This window comes from Pocillopora damicornis, chromosome 4, assembly GCF_964200805.1.
Source record: "Pocillopora damicornis chromosome 4, jaPocDami1.2, whole genome shotgun sequence".
Lineage (NCBI taxonomy): Eukaryota > Metazoa > Cnidaria > Anthozoa > Scleractinia > Pocilloporidae > Pocillopora > Pocillopora damicornis.
In genome coordinates this window covers 21414883-21436133 of record NC_142673.1, presented here as the reverse complement: position 1 = coordinate 21436133, position 21251 = coordinate 21414883, and the positions used below count along the sequence as shown (strand labels likewise).

The following is a 21251-nucleotide window of genomic DNA, read 5'->3' as shown; positions in this document are numbered from 1 at the left end:
TTGTCTTATCTGCTGAAGATGCCTTTCCAGCTCTTTGGCTGTGTGAGATTTCAGAAGAAAACGTGTTCTCTCATCCAGGTTTTCGTCAGACATGTTTGCTTACTTCTGTCTTGTAACTAATGGTAAACGCTTGGGAAAAAATTGTTTGGTATGGGCGACCCACAGTAAAATGAAATAAACACGAAACCGATCCACTTCACAGATCATTATCTTGATTATTTCCCGAAAATAAGGGAACTTTGACAAAACTCCTTTCTTCGTTTCTTGATGACGATGTTTTAACAATTTTGTTTATGTGTTATCTTTCAGCCAGAGAGAGAAACAATTCAGTACCAAATTAATAATTCTGTTTTGGGAACAAAAATTGAACGCAAGCACTGATGGATGTAAGTGTCAATGAAATTTTGCGGTCTTTATTTAAGAGTAAACATGTACTTTTATTTCGATGTGGTATAGTTTTACTCATGTTATGAATGTCATCAATATTTTGTGGATAAAATTTCTAATAACTCTTACATAAATGTAAACGTTTTCGCCTTTGACGAGACGTCATCTGTGCCCTCATCCAAATTAGTACCTACTTAACAAACTTGTTAACACATGTTCAGTTTGCTTCGTGAAAATAACCCGTAAACTATTCTGATGACTGATAAATTTTACACTTATTTTGGCCATTGGTTTGTCTTCATCTGTTCCCATATCACACAGTAGTAGTTCACACGAAAATCTTAACACCTGTTGTATGCTTCTTGAAAATTACCAGTAATGTGAACTCTCTTGACACGATCAGGACAAACATAGCTACTACGTATTTAACCAGATCTTTACTTTAGTATAACAGCTGTTTATAGGCCACTGAGTTTTCCATGATGTTTCATTTATTCATTAGGTTTCTCTTTTCTTTTGTGAAGTCCAAGAAAGAGACGTTTTGTAATTGTAAATTGTGAAATCAACTTTGTCACATTAGTAACCTGAAAAAGACCCATATATAAAAACTTGGTGGATTAGGAACCGACTGCCACCTAATTTGCCATTGAAATATCACAAAAAGTACTGGAGAAGTCTACTTAGTCTGGCAAAGGGACTAAGGTTCCCGTATCAAAGAAACAACTAAATAACGATAGTCAATGTCTGTATCATTGTGTCACTCTGCTTCACACAGAATATATTACATAAAACGCACATGCGGAAGCAGGTTGATTTACGTCTGTAAAGAGTGACAAGAACAGTTAATGGTTTAAACCAGGCCGGGGAAGGGGGGGGGGGGGGACGTTGATCCTTGCGTCTGATCGTCTGGGTGAGGGTGGTCCTGAGTAGGAATGTTGTCGGTTGTAATGAACCTGAGCGGAAATCATTATCAGAGTTAAATGACAAAAGTTGTTTATCAATCGAGTGTCGAGGTCGGGATCGTGTTATATTTATTAACGTTTCGCTTTTACATGAACATTCAAAGGGCCTTTACTTTAATTCAAATTGTTAAGAATTCGTCATTCGTGTTCATATCCCCTTCTTGTTCACCACAAAAATATGGACCACGCTCAAAGTGGTAAGAGGTTGTCAAGTGTAAGAGCGCTTCACACCTCTATGATTTTTTTGCTTTCACGCAAGTGTTCGATGAGCGCTTCACAACCCTTTGACTTATGCTGTCACGCAAGTGTTTCAGTTCGCTTCCTAACTCTTTGGTTGTTTACTGTCACGCGTGTGCTTCAAATTATTCCACAACTCTTTGGTTGTTTGCCGTCACGCAAGTGTTTCAGAGCGCCTCACAATTCTTTGGTTGCTCACTGTCACGCGAGTGCTTCAGAGCACTCTACAACTCTGGTTGTTTACTGTCATTCAAGTGTTTCTGAACGTTTCATATTTCTTTGGTTCTTTACTGTCACGAGGGTGTGTCAGAGCGATTCTCAATACTGTGGTTGTCCACTTTTGCACAAGTGTTTCAGAGTGCTTTAACATCCTTTTAAAATCCACATTCAGGCCAGAGACTCTAAAGCGTGACAAGTATGTTGTAATCACGCAAGATAACAATTTAATAACTTCATTGTGGACAGTGTAGGTGGCCCCAAGTGCAACTGTTGCTCGTCTTACTCTGCTTACCAAAGTACCCAACTTGCTAACGTTGTTGTCTGAACCTTCCATCAAAGCTAAATTCCAGGTTAGAACCAAAGAGTGCAGGCCAACAGCCGAGTGTTCTAAATCAACTCACTTTCCCCCTTTGCTTCTGCTAGTAGCAATCTCTGTTATTCGAGCAAGTACACTGTCCATCATATCCAGAGAGTACAAGCCAGATTGAAGAGCCTTCAGACAAAAACAGACAAGTATCATCACTTTAATAAATTCTCTGAAAGATACTGTCATGGTCTCGTTGCATAACTTTCAACTACCGCCATTGGAAAGGGTGAGCAAGAACAAAGCGCAAGAAATAACGCCCACCTTCTGCTACAAGCGCAAACGTAAGCCAAGCTATAGGAATAAATAAATATGGAGACAACTTTTAATTCTCACAGTTTTTCAGAAAAAAAATGAGTGCTAGTTGGGAAGGAGAACTTCCACGATAGACTTACCTCACACTGGTCTGCGAGCGACATTAGTTCCAGTGCTTTTCCATCAGGACTTTTAACGCTGAACTCAGTGCTCTGTTCCATATTTTTACCTTCAGAATTGAAAAAAAAAGTTGTTTATAACCGTTATTTGAGTAATCAAACGCCATTTGGTCCCCGAGACTATCAATACAAGGTATTGGACAAAATATCTATAAAAAAAAGCACCATAAAAGTAACCTTACTTTTATTTCCTGCCATTTCATCCCGTTTGTTTGCAAGTTCTGCTTGGTATTGCAATCTGGTCACTTTCGATGCCTGTCTTAAGGGCTCCGTGAAATCCTTTTCGATTGTTGTGAAGTTCCTCCATACTGTAGTCTACGTTTCATGAAAAAGTAAACTGGTCAGAGATTTGAAGGCACGGGCCCGACAAATATCACAAACAGGAATTTCATATTTTGTAAGTAAATGAAATGTGAAGATGACAATGCCGGCTGAAATTCGAATTGCATAACGAGATTTTTAGACCTTAGGTGACAAAGGTGACGCACTCTGCTGAGCCGTTAGATGTCAGTCTGAAGCTTTAGCGAAACAACGGTGGTAAAGTTTTGATCCAGGTGATTTAAGAACCCAGCACTCAACACTTATCCTTTTTTAATTGGCAAAGATCGGACACATTCCAGCACGCGACCTGCTGATAATTTTCGTGTGGGATCTTTCTATCTATTTGATCATCCAATAGCATGGCTGGTTGCGTGTACCTGCACAGTGTACGCCTCCTTACTTGTCTCGTATAAAAACCGAAGCTTGGTTACAATCATTATCCTGAACTGGTAGAGAACAGTGCCCCCCTTTCCCTCCTTACAAGGAGGGAACCTTGACACCTGTTTTTTCGCATGGCTAGGACCACAACTTTATGTCAGCTATCGGGAAGTGCCAGTTGCTAGAGGTTCTACCGTAAGTTTCTTAATTGATACTCCATGTTAGTTACATCACCTTGTCGCTCTCATCTCTAAGAAGGACAAATCTTAGGCAGTTCAGGGCTGCCATGACTCTACAAAGAGAGGAGTAAGATGCCTATCAAAACACAACTGAACGTATGACAAAAAAAAATCATGTTCCATACATAAATTAAATAACAATTATTAAATAAACGTGTGAAGCTACTTTAAAGGGCCTCAAGAGAATTTTCCTCGATGTAGTCTCTTAAATTATCAAACTTTTTTAAAAGTACATAGAAGCTAAATTCATATGTCATAGTTACCTATCTGTTTCCTGTACCAGGTCCTTATCGGTGCCAGCTCCCGAGGGAGGTTTGAAAACTAACTGGAGAATTGACATAAGACGGCTGCCTTGAAACCAAGGTTCATCTTCTGATGTCTAAAAACAGAAAACAAAACGAATGCTATAACAAACTTCGCGATTTAATTTCTAAAAAGAAATCAAGTAAAAGTGCGCAGTCACGCTGGGCACTGTGATGCATTTTTTTTTCTAGCGACGCAAATTCTATTCCTGGCAAAAACTCTATGGTTTTAGGTCGCCAAATAATACATCGAGTTTCTTTGTTTGGTCCTACGATTGTTTGATATCACGCACATAAAGGAGCAAAAGACTTTCCTTAGCAGTATCTACAATGGTACAGGTGTTTTTGAAAATCAAACCAGACAACTCTTACACTTAAAGCTTGGTCAACTTGCTCTTTTAAGAGATGAATCAAAAGGCCTGCCACCCCGGGATGAGAACAATCTTGTAGAACAGTGCTGAAAAAAAAAACCAATGTGAAAGAAATTGTTAATTTAGATGGTAACATTTTCGAGACAGTAAAGTAAATCGAACGCTGGTAAAGCACGTTTTATCATATGTATATATTATAGAGTTGAACCTGTATTAAACGGTCACCCAGGGGAAATGGCGGGGTGACCATTAATTACAGGTTGACTACTTCATACAGGTTCACAGAATAGGGGTGTTAATAAAAAAAACAACAACAACAACACGATAAAGAAACCACCATTTTAACCTATGAATGACATAAACACCCTAAACTAACATTGATTTCGGGAGATATTACTTGAAATATTATTTCAAGTTTTATTTGAGTGGTTCTGCTGAAGTGACCGTTCACTACAGACAGGCCGTCTGGGACAAGGTGACGGGTTACCACGACCAATAGAATAGAAGTGACCGTTTAACAGAGGTAAAAATTACTGTAACTGAGCGGAAAAAATTCGGGACTTTGACGATTAATATGGTGCCGCTTAATACAGGTTTGACTGTATACATAAAAAAAAAGTTTCAAACGGTTATATTACTTGTCGGAATCTCAGGACGCGGTCAGTTACATATTTTCACACATAATCCTTAACAAAGGAGATAAACATTGTATGATTTCTGGAAGATACGTCTTCCTTAAACATGATCCCTGTTTACAGCCCTGACGGAATTAGAGTCATGTGCCAGCCTCCTTGGACCAGATTTACCATCTCAATAGTTGTAATAATCTTCTCTTATTTATATACAGTGTTAAGTTTTCTAAGTTGCTACAAGAGGCACACAAAATGTACCTACTATAATAATCCGTATCGACTTCTCGTGTCAAGCTTTGATACCAGATTCGGAAGGACTTGAACTGCTCTTAATCTCTATGGCGCAAAGGAAAACAAACGCATCAAATAATCAAATGTCAACAACGTTGAAATGTTGAGCACTTTTGGAGTGTGCGTTCTTAAGCATTCACATGTCTTTGAGGGTTGTTGAGACCAGAGGCATATAACTTCAGTAATACACTTCTGTTACGATCCACTGTGCGTTATACTTTTAGAGTATTGGTATTCACCAAGCAAGATAATAAAACTAAGACACTGATCGTCATCTTTGGAATTCCTCAATTCCAAAACTTTCCAGGATTTTTTTAATGTTCGAGAAGTTGGTTTAAAGTGGCGTAAACACGACCATGCAATTAAAATATGTATTTCTTTGTTTTTCTATATAAATCGGTAAATCGGTAAGAACATCGCTATCAACACATGTGCACTTACCAATTTCTTTGATGAACACATCGTCATAACATTTATAAGAGCCTGCCGTTAAAATACGAAACAAAACTTTAAAAAATTTCCTGTACTAGGTAATGTCAGTGACAGAATTACGGTTAGATCGCATCCTGGTTAGCTCGCTCCCAGTTAGATCGCTCCAACCAAAAGTTAGATCGCCCCACTCGAAAGTTAGCTCGCTCCATCAAAAAGTGACTTTGCTGCCAACATAAGTTACTTCGCTCCATGTAGAAAACTAAGGTAAAAGTAGCAAAACTAACGTATCTAAATTGATAGTTCATGACGTGAATATCTTACCGAACAATCGATTAATATCGCTCGCGCGCGCTTAAAAAAAATCCGAGCTACGCAGAAAGAACAAATAAAGCGTCATGAAAGGGACTCACGAGGTGTAATCTACTTTATTAATTAAAGATGTCGGATATCAGTTTCCTTACATCAAACAGCGAAAAGGGCCACAGTGGATAGTATTGGTATTTGAATGATCCTTTTCAATATACTTCAGAATATAACGTTATATAATTTATTCCACGATCGGTAGCTCGGTGGCTAATCTGAAGGACAGAGTGGATACTATCTAGTCGAATCGTCGTAAGACACATCGTCACCTATAAACTTTAAAAATAATTGGTAAGTAATACTTCACTTTACAACATGGAGCGAAGTAACTTATGTTGGTAGCGAAGTAACTTATTTGATGGAGCGATCTAACTTTCGAGTGGAGCAATCTAACTAGGAGCAATCTAACCATGGTTCGATCTAACCGGATACCCAGTGACAAAATCAGCTGAAAATCAAACGTGGTGTCCACCTTAACAATGTCCATTAAATCTTTGAACTCGTACTGATTGTACACCAAACTCTTATCTTTCAGTCTTTTTGACAATGTCTCCAACAGTCCCTGAAAAAAGACAAACGTTTATTAGTGCTAAAATTATGAAAATTGATTAGGCGGTAGATAGTCGACACATATAAATTATAAGATGAATGTAAATTAGGAAAAACATTTTTGAAATATTAGCTGAAGCACTCACAAAATACACACCAAACCCTTGTAAATGACACCGTGTTCTGTTCTGCAAGGCAAAGGAGAAAGTTTAGGAGATTTACATTTATTGTAGTACTTTTTTTCCCTTTGCTAGCTAACAAGTTCAGCCAAAACCTTTTGTGTATTCAGGTGTTGAAAGTCTTTTGTAATCTCTAGTACAGAAACTTTTCAATAAAAAATACCTGAATATATCATATTGTTGTTCATCCATTTTTTATATTCTGTATGACTAGACACTAGTCCAATAGTATGTGCAACTAAATCAAAATTGCCTGAAGCTATTCACAATAATGATCACAAAGTATTTCGTATCCAATGCAGAAAAATAAGGAATAATCAGTATCCTACCCCCTCCCTTGGTCACACCCCTGAGCATGCCGGTGTACCCTTTAGTCTCCCTCTATTTATAAGAGAACAAGTCTTCTGGTGCTTGGAATTAAAAAGAAATAAAACAATTTCTTCTAAAAATAACTGACCTGCTAAGAAGGAAGAGGATGCTTTTGATGTTGACTCTTAGTAAATATCTAAAGCTGTGAAAAATATACAAAAAAGGTTTTTTTCCAAGAGTTGATAAATACTTCAGTGAGAAGAAAGAGACTAAGGCCACCCTTCAACTTACTAGTAGTAAACCTTTTACTCCCAAGATCTAGATATGAATTCTCCCAGCTGTCTGCTATACATTTCTTATAATTTAAACTCTGAGAACTTGGTGTTTAATCTAAGAGTCATCCAACTGTTTTTTTTCCTTCTCATGAACTTTCCACTTGAAAATGTATTGGATAAATTCCCCTTTGGTCACTTACCTAAAAACTGCAGGGATATTTCTGTCTTCTATCTTTTCCACAAGTAGTAAATAAACAAAACAGCCAAGGCCTAACACTGGATAACAGCTTCTTTCTTGAAAACAGATAAAAAGGAAATTAAGTAAGCTAGAAACTTTATCTATTATTCTAAATACAAATTAAAGCCCTTAACATTTAAAGTACATTAATAGATTCATTGTAGATAATGACTCAAAAGTATTTTTTAAATGTCTTTGAAAACAGAGCCATAGATGAGCATTTAAACATTCAACCAATTAACTCATGCTGGGCCCATTAATGATGCAACTTAAATTGCAATTTTAAAAAAATGTGTAATCAAAAGGGAAAAGTTTTCAAAAGTAATGTTCAAGAGCAGAATCTAGAGTCAAATTTCTGATACCTTTTCAAATTTGAAGAGCCTCCTTAAATTAGCCTCTTCTGCAATAAGTGGCTTTACTTCAGCCTTATGATGATAAAAGGACTGGCTAAAAGTATTTACAGAAAGTTTTATAGTATTATTTCAGTTACCTTGCTTATCCTCATCATCATATTCCTCTTCTGCAGAAACATCTCTGTCTGAAGTCTTGTTTGATTTTTCTTGAACATTGTTGTATGTTTTAGAAGTGTGTTCCATGAGGTACAGATACGATCCATTAGCCATATGAATGAATTTCTATTTAAATATAAAAAAAAGAATAGTGAAAACAACAGTTAGCCATGATTACATTTGTTGATTAGTAATCTTAACAGTGTAGTCTGATTATCTACATGAGAGTACAGTTGGGAAGGACTGTTGGAGGTAATAAATGACTGAAATTACAACAACCTAAGTGGAAGTCATCATTGGAGTCATGACTTGACTCAAGTGATATAAAAATGGTTGTCAGGATGTAAGTCACTAATACTGATCAAATGAGTCCTCTAAGAGTCTACACTCAACATAACAATCAGACATGATGCCAGCTCTTGGTTCATGTCTATCTAAAATTATGAACATACCATAATTTCCAGTGCAATTGTTCTGTATTCCATTACAGTCAAAGAACATTTCTCCTCAGAAATGGATTCATCATCCTCATTATCAGGGTCTCCATTTTCTTTAGAATGTTTTTCTAAATCCACAAAAACCAATGGATAATCCAAGAGCTGGATCAAACTGTACAAATAGGATAAAACTAGGTCAGAGATTTTAAGAATACATTATCGACATTTTTTATACAACTGACACTTCATACAACTAATAAACAATTGCTTACCAAAGTGGAAGTGAATAGTGGTGGGTATTTACCAAGCCACAAAGGTAAATATCCACTACTTTGAACAACAGAGATGAATAGTTGTTTTCATATACACCACACAGATACAAAATTAATGAAAAATAGTTTTATTATTTGTATAGTATAGTTTGATTGTCTGAATGAGTGTAGTCCTGAGAAGGACTGTTGTTGGTAGTTGTGACTGACATTCGACAACCTGAGTGGAAGTCATCATCAGATGATGACTTCTGCTCAGGTTGTTGAAACGTCAGTTACAACTACCAACAACAATCCTTCTCAGGACTACACTCACCCTGATGATTAAACTACACTATTACAAGTTACCCCCAGGTTTACCGTAGTTTTATCATTTCTTTCAATAAAATGGTCAGAAATTAAACTATTGATGTGTGGTTTGTCATGGCTGCTCAAGGGGTAAATAGTACTTGCTATTCACTTCTGAACTAGCTAATCAGCACTTCCGCTAATCACTTTTCACCTTTGTGGTATATAAATAATAAAAATATGTCTCATTATCAATTGGTAATGTGCACATTCCTCATTTTAAACTGCTATTTGAAGTCTTAAATTTATAAATTATCAAAGAATTTCCCCTTCTCTTATTATTGACTAACTTCTCATTATTGATTGATTGTCTGATTGTTACCCTCATAAAGCTAGTTAAGTTTCTTATCTGTCCTAACTTATATCAATTTTGTTTTGAATTGATTTTAACTACACTAAGTGTCAATATATTACACCAGGTTATTTCACACAAAGTAAAATAAATATTACACTAAAATGGCTCAAAAACCTTCCAATCAAAGCAAAAAGTTATTTTATTTGTTATTTGTTGATTAAATAAATGACCAAAGAACCTACCATTTGATAATCTCTGGTCCTAATTGGCTGATGCAAGAACTTGAGGGGGACTAAACAAACAATAAGTTAATTTTCTTTTTATTTCATATCCACTTAAAAATAAATAGAAATACAGTTTTCATATCTGGTTATGCAAAATGTATATCTTGCTTATTTTTTATCTTCACTCAGTTGAAGGCTTAAGACCTAACTGTATGTACAAGAGCTAGTTATTGAAGAATGTTGCATCTTAAAAAACTGCTCATGCCAATCAGCTTTTATTTTGGAGCTAATGTTTCAATAGCATGTCTTTATGTTTAAGCTTAGTGAATGTCTCTTTTATGGTCTTATATTAGTCTCACCATTCTCTTCCATTACTTTGTCACTCTCTTGTCATTCTGTCATTTAAGGATACTACAGGTAGATCTTAAGTCAATGGATTATCTACAGCTTTTGTAAATATACTTACTATTTCAGCAGAGGATGATTGCAAGCTGACTTCCTGCACCAATGGTCTGAGAAAATCCAGTACATGTTTCATGATGGATGGCATTTTCAGACATTCACTGCCAGACTCTTTTTCTGTCTCTATTTCATCTGAGAGTTGAATACCTTTGATGTATCTTGTCACACATGGAAGTGCCATACCAACATACTTTGACTTCTTCTCTTGCAGCCTGTGTATTGCTTAAAAAAAAAAAGAAAAATGAAGCAACTAAAAACCTAAGGAAAACACCTTATTTAAGGAAGAAAAGACATGATTACTCACCCAAATCTCTTAGCTAACTGTCTTCTTAATCATATCTTGCATTATATTTTTTATTTACCTGTCTTAAGGGTATCCAGCAGAGTAACAAAATTGTTAAAATGGCAGTCTGTCCCAGAGTCAAGTTGTTCCAACACTCCTATGCAAACCTCCTTTGCACTGCATCTCTGTAAGTTTCACACCAATAATTCAATATTTGAAATAAACTTTTATCATAAAAAAAAGAATTGTAACCACCTGAAAACACATGAGATCTCTGATTCAAGTATTTAAATATTTTATGATTTAAATGTCAACTTAATACATTTTTTCATCATAGACAAAAATAGAGTATTTTCTTTGAAAAACAAAAAAAAGAAATAAACTTCAACTAAACTGGTTTTAGTAGAATCCTGAAACAGGCCTAAAATGGCAAAAAAACCATTAGACATTTTTTTTTGTACTTGTAGATATCTAAGTGCACAACATATAATATTACTCTGATAAAGGGTGATCATAGTTAGAAACATAATTTTTATCAGTCTTCAGCTATGACATGAAGGCAAATTAATCACAACTGTTTGTTTGTTATGGTTTTAAACCTTCCAATTTGTTTCATTAAGTAGAAACAGAAGCTAAATAAAAAACCAATAACTGCACAGCTCGTCTCCACTTTGTGAAAAGTAACTTAATTTGCTTACCTCAGCGATTAATTGAAGGATTTTCTTTCTTTCTTCAAGGGCATCTGATTCAAAGTCATCAGCAATAGCTTGAGATATGACTCCAATTAGTTCCCAACCAACAAATTCAAGAGCATCCTGTGCATACACAAAAAAAAACATCAACTCAGGGCTGCAATGAATAGGTGTGACCTCTGCCGGTAATAATCACTAAATCAAATGTTTTGTCAACAGGAGCAGAAGTCAACTTGATAACAGAGTCAAGAATTCAACTCAAGTTATCAAAATCAGTCAATCACTTAAAGCACTCATTTCAAGACCACCTTATCAGAAAGACTTGACAACATGGCAAAGAGTGCCTCCCAAGCTCAAACCATTAATCATTTCACAAGAACAAACCCACTTTAGTACTGATAAACAATAAAACTTAGTTTCTGCTCTTTAAAAGTACTGATTATACGAAAAAAATTCTAATGATCCTAATGTGTGGCTCGGCAATTAAACTTCATTAGGCGTGGGTTTAAATCTAATGAGATTCTAATGAAAGACTTTCCTTCTCACTGTCGTTTGGTAATTGTGAAGAAGAGCTCCCCAAAAAACCTGTCGGCCGACTGTCGGCCGACAGTCGGCCGACAGTTGGCCGTCTGTCGGCCGACAGTCGGCCGTCTGTCAGCCGACAGTCGGTCGACTGTCGGCCGACAGTCGGCCGACAGACGGCCGACAGGTTTTGCCTGAAATATAGGCTACCTGTCGGCCGACAGTCGGCTGACAGCCGGCCGACAGTCGGCCGACTGTTGGTAATGTGTCGGTAACCTGTTGGTAGCTTGTCGGTAGCTTGTCCGTGAAACGTTAACACAAACCTTAATGTTTTCTCTCGGTTTTCGCTTGAAAACGACATCCAACATGTTTAATACGTTGACAATTGACTTTCAAGATTTGGTGGCTCCTAAAGGAGCCGTTTTGTGCGTGGTGAAATATACAAGATATTTCACTCGTAAAATCGTGCCGCGAACTTCATTGGCAACAGCTGCCCCTCTCTCCTCATGTTGCTCATGACCGGGATGTAGCGCGCGCGTGTTTGTATTGATACGTAGCTTATGGTTTTCAGAGTTTTTGGCCGAGTTTTCGATTAAATTATCTTCCCATGCGATTCTTAGATTGTCTGGTGTGTTGTAAATTACGCAAGTGATATATCCTATACGCATCTGATAACATTTTGGAAGAAACGTTTCTTTACATACTACCAACTTTGCCGTCGATCGGTAAGTAGGTGAAGTCTGTCGAGTCATACATCACCATTACGGATTGTTATGTCACGTTAACTGTTCGTTTTTAACACAATTTTTCTTTTTTCTTAACCTGTCGGTAGACTGTCGGCCGACTGTCGGCCGAAAGTCGGCCGACAGACGGCCGACAGGTTTTTTGGGGAGCTCTTCTTCACAATTACCCTGTCGTTTAGCTGTTAGCTGTAGTACGACCCAATTTCTTTATCTTCATGTATTAGAATCAAATGAACTGGGCATAGAATAATTTATGCAATATTTCAAACCAGAGACACAAAATTGTAAAACATCTAGAATATTAATTAAATGACGTTTAATAATTCTTATCGATGGTGAATAAATGTTTACAAACCTTATGGTCAGATCGAGTCAAGCATTCCAAAAGCCGGGTCCATTTTCCACTACTAACGCATTTCTGAACAGCTACCAAGATGAGGTGGGTATTTGGTTTCTCTGTGCACTGCAGGAAAAATATAATGAGCCTTCGGTAGTATTAATAGAGCTTTAATGCGCGCTCCACCAAAAGCAACACTTACAAATTTTGATAGACTTTCCTGAAGTTCTTCACCATCATCGTCCGCCATCTTTGAAAATTTCCCTTTTTTCATTTATATATGCATGACAGTACCGTCAAAATCAAATACCGCTGACCAAGTAATCCTGCCGGTAGATTTAGAAATACGATGAGTGCCGGAGCTAAATCAACAACAACCACGTGAGTCGGTTATTTGGACGATTCATATCTGAATTATGTCTGAGAAATCGGCTTCGATTTCCTTTGAAATCTGCAATATTTAATGTTGTGATTTAATGAAGCAACTGGGCCATATAAAGCAGAGAGTAAGATTTGTACGTTTCCATGTGGCAATATCGATCTGGAAAAAATCTTTGGAGGAGGAATAAATATTTGGGATTATTCCGACCTGGAAATGGTCGCGTAGCAGTCGTGAAATTACTTGTAAATGACCACAAATTTACAAACATTGAGGAGGTAAATTGTCATGTTTACGTTTGGGTAAAGTGTAGGTGTGACTCGCGACAAATCACAAAGTCCATTTGCTGCGTGTCAGTTCTTACCTCACCGACTATATTTATGTACCACACTAACTTGTGTCTTTGAATCGGACTCGCTCTTACTTTGAGAGGCCAGAGATTCAGAAAATATCGATGTTCAAACTTGAGGAATCGAAGAAGACTGTCCCTTTCGACTTCGGAAGAATTTCTCCCAGAACTAAGATTACGTCGTTAGCGCAATTGCGCAAGGGCGATCATGTCATGGAAGAAAGCCCGTTGGGTTACTGGCATCACTTCATCGTGGATAAAGTAAAGCCAAAATTTGCGTGGGTTATACACAAGACTGGTGATCAAGACACTGGTTTACGATCTCTTCGAGAAAGTAACCCCACTACCAAAGGAGAAGTTTCAAGAACTAAATTTGTTCTTGAGTCTAACCAAGTTGTGTACAGGATAGAGTACCCTCCGACGGATGAGGTCGATGGGGTTGTGGTGTTCTCCTCGGATGAGGTGGTGCGAAGGGCGAGGAAGCGCTTGGGAGAACGGCACTATAATGCTTTAACGAGCAACTGCGAACACTTCTGTCGAGATTGCAAAGCAGGAAAACCTGAGAGCTATCAATCTTATGATGTAGTATGGACTGTTATAAGGCTTTTGTTTGTCTTTCTGCAAGGAATACTAGGGGCAATACTGTTCATTGTTGCTTCTACAACAGGTTTGTTAGCTCAGACATCACTGTTGCTGATGGGTCATGTAGTAGGTGTGATAGTGGGACTCCTACAGGATATTCTGTGGATAGCATTTGTTGTTATTACTGCTGATCTTGCGAGAACCAAAGGTCATGTGACACCTGTGGATGCTGAAAAAATCAAAGCTAAAAGAGTAACCCCAATAGTGTCAGGATTTGTGGGAGGGGTGGGAGGGGCAGCCCTTGGCTATTATCGCATCCCCTTACCAGTGTTTGGTAGCATTATTGGAGCAGTTATTGGAAACTTTCTCTGTCAAGCTTTAGGTCTTCTGGTTGGTAGATGGGTTTCAACCTTGTTAAAGTAACACACCATGTTGTGTATATCATAATGCCATTAGTAATTGGAAGTCAGATTGGGTGGGTTAATAAATTGATTGTAATTTTATCAAAAATATAAATTTGAAGTACTTCCTAGTTAAATTTTTGACAATTTGAAAATGGATTGGGAAGAATTTTAGAATTTTTTTATTCGGGGACTCTAACTTTTGGTAAGAAATAATTCACAATGTTACCAGCCCCTTTCCCCACCCCAATAATCAATGTTGACATGAGCCCAGAAGGCTAGATGAATGAAACAAAGCATTGCACTGGGAACTGAAAGGGGAAGAGACATACATGAATACAGCACAATTGCAAAGAAATTAATTATCTCAGGACTCAAACCACTGGTTGTAAATAGTTATAAATGAAAAACGAATATTTGGATTCTGATATGACAGAAACAAAGACTATAAAGATCTTTGTTTTATTTAACATAGCCATAACTTGAAGTTCATTGTTCAATTAAAACTGGGAAGATTGTTATGCATATTATTACTTAATAAGTAAGTAAGTAAGTACTAGTCTTTATTGCCAAAAGATAAAAGTACATATCTTTTGTTACATTCTAGTCGCCTATACACGCAATAAAAATCTATCCTTCAAATTAAAATACTTAAACTACAAATGGATGATAAAATACTACATAGAAAATACATTACATTGTGTTTAGAAATCAATCTATTTACATATGATGTCATAAATCGTTTGCTATTTACTTTGGGGAGGGCACACTGTTTTTTATGCAGACTATATTTATTCTCATGTGTTGGTGGTAAATATGAGCCTAGTGGATGGTTATCTACAGAGGTAATAGCCTTTAAAATCTTGCAGTCCTGTCTATTTTAAAGGTCCTTAATAGTTCATGTGAAAGTTGGCAAGTCCTCTTAGGGTGTGTAGCATTAAAATATTTGTACAACTAGGTAGAGGGAAAATGTATCATCCTCAGAGCTTATGTTATCTTAAACATGATTAGACTCAACATATTTATAATTATTTCATTAAACTAAAATTATTTAGCTGAGTCTCTCTGAAATGAAACTTGTAAATGGAGTAGCATATAGAAACATTTCATATGTAATAAAGGACCAAATAAATTTAATAAACTATTTACAAGGTTCATTTACTCGATACTTCTCACCATGAATTTAGAGGCAAGAAATTTTTTTTTGTAAGACTTAATAGTCTTAGCCCTTGATTTTTAAAATAGAGGATGCCTCTTTTGTGAATTAAGGTGATTAACAAAAGCTGTGAGCCTAAAGCCTTGTTTTCATTAGCAATGCAAGCAAAAGTACCACCACAAGCACAGCAGCTGATATTTCACTGTGAAAATGGCCTTGTTACAAGCATATACACAAGGGCCAGCATAAGGATCAGAATTTTCCTTTTTCTTGTGTTAATGCTTGTGCTTGTCAATATTCATTTTCTCTTGGTATACTTACCTCATGTACATTTGTACTTGACTGTGCTTGTGCTTATGTCACTACTTATAGTTAGAACCAGGCTTAAACAGTTAAGTATTCTTATGAACCACTTTTCAAAATGGTCTAACCTGAGATTATGAAGCAAGTTTGAAATATTGATTATTCAGGGATCCCATCTGTAATTGAAACATTCTCTGTAATCCAAACAAGTCCATCAATGTCATTACCACTAATTTCTTCACCCTCAGATCCATCACTTTCAAGTGAAACTGCTGCAGTGTAGCTGTCATACAAATTGAAGTTGTTTTCTTCCTCAAACTCGTCATCCGCTCCATACTCTTCAAATTTAGTCCAGTCCTCACCATCCCAATATTTAGTATTACAATCATTTGAAGAATCCCAACAGACCTCTGCATTAGCTGTTGTTTGCTTGATAATTGCATCAGAACTAAATTCATCTGCAGTATCCCAGTTTTCAGGTTCTGTCCATGTTGAGTCAGGTCTTTTTGATTCATACACCTCCTGATCATTACCACATACATCCCAACCAGTGTCACTCTCTTCACTGCTCCACTGTGGTGATGACTGATGCTGCCACAGGACTCCACATTCATCTTCAGTCAGGCAAAACCTTGAAGAATCTTTCAGCACAGATCTAAAGTAAATATTAAATTTAATAGTTAATTTTGTTTAAAGACTAGTTTGTAAATGCTGTTTTTTTTCACACATTACTTTGGTTATCAAAATTTGATAACTGATATTAAGTATGACCCTTCACGACATGGTGAACTATGCAACGTAATGCATTTTTCAGTCATTTTGTATGATCAATAGGAGGACAGATAAAGCTGACACTGTCACTGGCATTTTTTTGTAAGTAATAATTTATAACAAAAAGTTTGCATTTGATTTTGCTGAGTCTATCTAGTAGTAAATAAGCTACAACTCTTGAGGTTCTAAAAAGTTGTAAGTTGCCTACAAAAACCTCTTAAATATTAAGCCTTTTTCCTTTTAGGATACCCCATTCTAGATGAGAGATTTCAGTATCACATTCTGTTAGGTGGGATATACCTGTACAAAACAGCATTTCTCCCCCTTCCCCCTTCAACAGAATGTAGCATCAAATGGAGGGAATGGGTTATTAATGTAGGGAAGGAGTGGGGCTAAATTATTTCACACCACTTAAGTATTAATTATTTGATTTTGACAGCTTGGTGTATATTTTAAAGATGTTTTTTCACTATTCCTAACAGCCTACCTTAGTTTCTCAATATCATTACAAAACTTTCGAAGGGAGCTGAAGCCAAGTAACTCCTTAAGCAAGTACACATGTGTTTTTGCACAGTCCTCATCATGTGTAAGGTGATTTTCCTCTCCATGGAAACTTTTGTCATCCTTGTCACTTGATTGTGAATCCATGTCACTCTCTTCTGAATAATGAGCCTCCTCTTGGGATGACAGCATCCAGAGGATGTATTCTACTTCTTGCAAAATCTTTTCTTCCTCTGTTCTTGTGTCTTTTTTATATGGAAACTGAACCTCTGCAATCTAAATTTCAATGCAAAGAGAAATAACTAAGTTGTCAGAGGGCGAGAAAATTTTAAGAATGGAGGCTGAAGTGTAAGGTCAAGTTTGTTGACAAATGAAAACCATCAGGAATGTTAGGAATCAAGTTCAGGGATATAAGTCAAATTCAAATTGTTTTCCAAGCCAGAATGGTACATTGAAATATCTATTCACCCTAACCATAACCCTACGCAATTACTTTATTAAAAAAAGAATTCTGGCTGAGGGGAGTTTTGAAATATTTAATGCTTGATTACTCAAAGCAAATTTGTACTGTTTTTATTGCAACCCCTTGTAATACATTGATTTTCTGTCCTATGTTCTGAAGTGACACAAAAGTCTTAATTTGATCCTTCACCCTTTACACACTTCAATCAGTATGCATATTCTCCACACTGTTCTTAACACATTTCCAATGGTACTGACAAGGAGAATTTGTTCAACAGAGCTTGTCTGGTGGGTAATCATTTCCTTTATTTTCATGATCTTGATGTTTGGTTTAACAAAGATTTTGTAAGGAGATGTTAGATGCCAATCACTTATAGGGGTTGAAGAGTTAAGTGAGTATCCACATTATATGAAATTGAGAATATGGAAAGAAGCCAATACCCATACCAGATTGTATGGCTGGCCTATCTCTGGTCCCTTCCTGGAAGCAGAGTAGGATGCTATCCTCTCAAACACAGCCACTTGAGAGCAACAACCCAGGTGTTCTGTTCCCTTGGGTCCAGCAGCTATCCCATCAAATGTCACAGTATAGTTGTACTTCAGAGCCTGGGTGTTTGACCTGAAAAGTAAAACATTTGTTTAGGCAAAGGTCTATGCTATACTTTTTGAAGCCTTAGTTTGAATATGACATACTAATATACTTGTTTCTTTTGACAAACTTTGAATGGTAGTTGGTAGTTAATACTATTTGTGGGTGTGCATGTTTTTAATTAATGTATAATCAGTTGTTAAATGATTGTAAAGCTCCAATTGCTTTTAGTAAATGGGTACACACCAAGGTCCAAACAAATGAGTTGTTCCATGTCACTGCCTTCCTATTTTGCAACACAGGGACCTTTAAAAATTTCATTAGTTGGTGGTTTCCAGGTCAAATGTCACACGTAAACCTTAAGATATGACCCTCCCTGCCAAGAGCATCCCATACCTACATGGAACTGTCTCCTCTCCCTATTTCTTTTTTAGGGATGTTATAGTACTGTTATATAAAGCCTGACTGGTTTTCTGAGGGACATTGGTTGAAATATCCATAAGAGAGTTTTCTTTGGTAATTAAACTGAACGTCATATACTTTGGTTAAGAACTAACCATTCTTGAAATTCTGCTCTGGTCCATTCAAACTTGTGATCATAATGCCGGAATCCTTTAAGGTCAGGGAACAAGACGTTGAATTCAACATTGGGTGTTGTTACTATAACAACCTTAGGAGACAGCTGACCAAAGACTGCTTCAGGCATTAAATCCAGGATGTCTGGTTGAAGATGTTCTATCCTTTAAAAAAAATTTATAGACTAATCAATACAAAAAAGCTTTTTAAATTCTTATGGCTGAATGACTCAGCATTGTGGGGCAGTTACACCCTATTCAGTATATGCTTATCAGAAGTTTTCCTACATATTGATTGTTTCTTAACCTTTTAATCACAGAATTGATCAACATGTAACCTCTCCCTATGATATCCATACTATAATCAGTAAACAGGTAATTAGAATACTCAAACTTATCAGGATGAAGTTTTTATCTTGATCTAACACCAAATTATCATAACTTATTAAGAAGAAATTGTGTAGCAGCTGGAAGGGAGAATCAAAAATCAGATCTTGTGATTTAAAGGGTTAATCATCTTTCCTAATAGTACAGACATGTAGTTGATGACAAAATTGATACCTTTCTGTCTCTTAATTGTCTAAAACAATAGCACATTCCACTCTTGACTCTGTTGATGACCTCTGCTCGGGTTGTCAAAAAGTCAGTCACCACTACTAATAACAGTCCTTCTCAGGAATATCCTCACTCAAATGATCAGACTACACTATCAAACATTCTACTCTGTTGTGCATATGTTCAGTAATAGATCATGAGCGATGTGGTAAGAACATCACAAAAACTTGCCAGAGGCTTTGAGACCGGATTTTGTTCTTACCACATTTTGACACCAAGTATAGTATGATACAAGAAAAGCCTACGCAATATGTTGTGTATAATTTGTTTGGTTAATGTAAAGGGAAAAAAAGTGAAAACATTAATATTGTATTGTCTGAAATAGTGCACCACAGTAACATATCAACTTTGTGTGTTAGGTGGAGAGTTTCAGGTATGTACTTACAGTTCAATGCAAGCAATTATATCAAAATCAATGAACCTCTCATCTGCTTCAGCAATAGAACCTGATAAAAGAATTTAAAATCGGGATAATTTTTTGTTCAACCTAATTTTTGTTGCATTAGCACTTAATTACCTACACTGTTTATACCTGAAAAAAAAAGAATTGAAATTACCTTGATATAGAGAAACTTGGAAGGGATGGGTACGTGGTCGCAGATAGTCTGCTGTGAATGGCCTAATGTGGAACTTGCTTTCTTCAAGAAGCTGTTGATCAATATCCACACCGACTAATTCTTCCAAATGAATCAAATTATCTTGACATATCAATGCTTTCACTAGCTTTGCTTCAGCACAACCAAAATCAAGAACCTAAATAAATGTGGATAAAAGAAATTGTTTACAATGAAGAAAAATTTGATTTATTTTCTAAGCCAACTATAATCATGTCAGACAATGAGGAAGAATTAAATTAAATGCTCTATGAAAGGCTGCATGGACCTGGCAACAGATTCAAAAGTGGTCATTTGTCAGGATTCATAGGCATTACTCAGTCTTGTGTGTTACCAAAACAAGAAGGGGATTGAGTAAATGCTTTTGATAAACTGAGAGTTTTGAGCTATTTGTTTTTAGGTAGTTTCACATCCAAACATGGATGGGCTTTAAAAGGACTTTTATTTTTCACTGTTTGGTGAAAGAAGCCGAGGTAGTGATGATGAATAAGTTAATTTTGCAGTACGTCAATTTTGAATAGAGTGATGTAGGAAGCCAGAACATCCTGTACCTAATGTCAAGTAACAAATCCTAACTCAGCCATTCCAGACTGTAGGTGAGTAAGCTTAAGAAAATAATGTCCAATAGTCACGGACAACACAACCCTGGAAAACAATGAATGTTCTTTACCTTGTGTATGCTTAAAATGTTGTTTTTCCTTGCGTTACAAGTGCAAGTTTACGATTACATCTGATTGGCTAAGGTGAATGTGGATCAAAAGCAGTAACAATGGCTTTTAGCTCGCTGCTTATTTTCTTTGGTTTCAAAATGTGCGTATTCATTGCTCACTATATACTAACAGACCACTCACTGATCGAAAAACTCCAGTATGTTTACGAATTTTAACACTAGCTTCGCGATCAAGTACCTTTTTTGCTTGTTGTTTCTTCACTAGCTCACATACTGCAGCATATCGTTGACGATAGACAGGGGGATCAAACTTAGGACCTTTAAATGTTCCTTCATTTTCTGTCGATGGAGGAGGTTTGTCTCCATCGGTAACATGGCCGACGCTCGCCGTATCGTTTGCTGTATCACCCATCCCTAACCATACCCTGTCGTGCTTTCCTGTTTAAATGTAAAGTAAGTCACTCTGAAGAACATGGAAGTTACTAAAATGCTAACAAAAGCCAAGATAAGGATGCCAACATTTATCTTTTATAAGTTTGCTGAAAAGTTTGCGTTTTCCCGGAATTGCCGCCATGTTTTTTTTCCCGCGTGGAGGGGGATTGAGACGAGGTTACTTCATTCTTTCCCAGGAACGTTGTCGTGTTTCTAACCGAGAATAGAATGGGGCAAGCATTGCACCAC

The 21251-nt window shown here is 36.7% G+C and overlaps 3 protein-coding genes across 4 annotated transcripts; 1 reads left to right on the top strand and 2 right to left on the bottom strand.

The window, feature by feature from the left end:
• Positions 1 to 1401: 1401 nt before the first annotated feature.
• LOC113671673 (glomulin) lies at positions 1402 to 13289 on the bottom strand. Of its 2 annotated transcripts, XM_089202492.1 has the most exons (20): positions 12806 to 13289; positions 12622 to 12729; positions 11008 to 11124; positions 10389 to 10494; positions 10031 to 10248; positions 9583 to 9632; positions 8444 to 8600; positions 7973 to 8117; positions 7445 to 7538; positions 7118 to 7171; positions 6639 to 6669; positions 6405 to 6494; positions 5579 to 5620; positions 5109 to 5182; positions 4216 to 4300; positions 3805 to 3920; positions 3537 to 3594; positions 2786 to 2918; positions 2565 to 2653; positions 1402 to 2298 (listed from the first exon to the last, which is right to left on the bottom strand). In XM_089202492.1, exons 1-20 carry the CDS (start codon positions 12875 to 12877, stop codon positions 2203 to 2205), a joined length of 1935 nt encoding a protein of 644 aa, XP_089058618.1. In that variant the 5' UTR covers positions 12878 to 13289; the 3' UTR covers positions 1402 to 2202. The 2 variants fall into 2 exon arrangements, 1 of the variants encoding a protein (XP_089058618.1); XR_016185477.1 differs by lacking the exon at positions 3537 to 3594 and having other exon boundaries at positions 12806 to 12975.
• LOC113671682 (uncharacterized) lies at positions 13255 to 15475 on the top strand. The gene has a single exon (XM_027187930.2). The coding sequence runs from the start codon at positions 13437 to 13439 to the stop codon at positions 14334 to 14336; it is 900 nt and encodes a 299-aa protein (XP_027043731.1). The 5' UTR covers positions 13255 to 13436; the 3' UTR covers positions 14337 to 15475.
• On the bottom strand, positions 14761 to 21165 carry LOC113671681 (small RNA 2'-O-methyltransferase). Its single transcript, XM_027187929.2, has 7 exons — positions 20809 to 21165; positions 19844 to 20039; positions 19672 to 19732; positions 18654 to 18836; positions 17955 to 18126; positions 17032 to 17321; positions 14761 to 16428 (listed from the first exon to the last, which is right to left on the bottom strand). Exons 1-7 carry the CDS (start codon positions 20980 to 20982, stop codon positions 15933 to 15935), a joined length of 1572 nt encoding a protein of 523 aa, XP_027043730.2. The 5' UTR covers positions 20983 to 21165; the 3' UTR covers positions 14761 to 15932.
• Positions 21166 to 21251: the final 86 nt, after the last annotated feature.

What these genes read in the sequence shown, in the direction of transcription:
- LOC113671682 (XM_027187930.2), top strand. Translation starts at nt 13,437, where the DNA reads ATGTTCAAACTTGAGGAATCGAAGAAGACTGTCCCTTTCGACTTCGGA.
- LOC113671673 (XM_089202492.1), bottom strand. Translation starts at nt 12,877, where the DNA reads ATGAAAAAAGGGAAATTTTCAAAGATGGCGGACGATGATGGTGAAGAA. An exon ending in GGACCAGAGATTATCAAATG is followed by an intron (nt 8,601 to 9,582) that starts GTAGGTTCTTTG and finishes CTATTTGTACAG; the next exon opens with TTTGATCCAGCTCTTGGATT. An exon ending in CGCTCGCAGACCAGTGTGAG is followed by an intron (nt 2,299 to 2,564) that starts GTAAGTCTATCG and finishes TTTTGTCTGAAG; the next exon opens with GCTCTTCAATCTGGCTTGTA.
- LOC113671681 (XM_027187929.2), bottom strand. Translation starts at nt 20,982, where the DNA reads ATGGGTGATACAGCAAACGATACGGCGAGCGTCGGCCATGTTACCGAT. An exon ending in CCAAGTTTCTCTATATCAAG is followed by an intron (nt 19,733 to 19,843) that starts GTAATTTCAATT and finishes TTCTTTTATCAG; the next exon opens with GTTCTATTGCTGAAGCAGAT. An exon ending in AATGATATTGAGAAACTAAG is followed by an intron (nt 16,429 to 17,031) that starts GTAGGCTGTTAG and finishes TATTTACTTTAG; the next exon opens with ATCTGTGCTGAAAGATTCTT.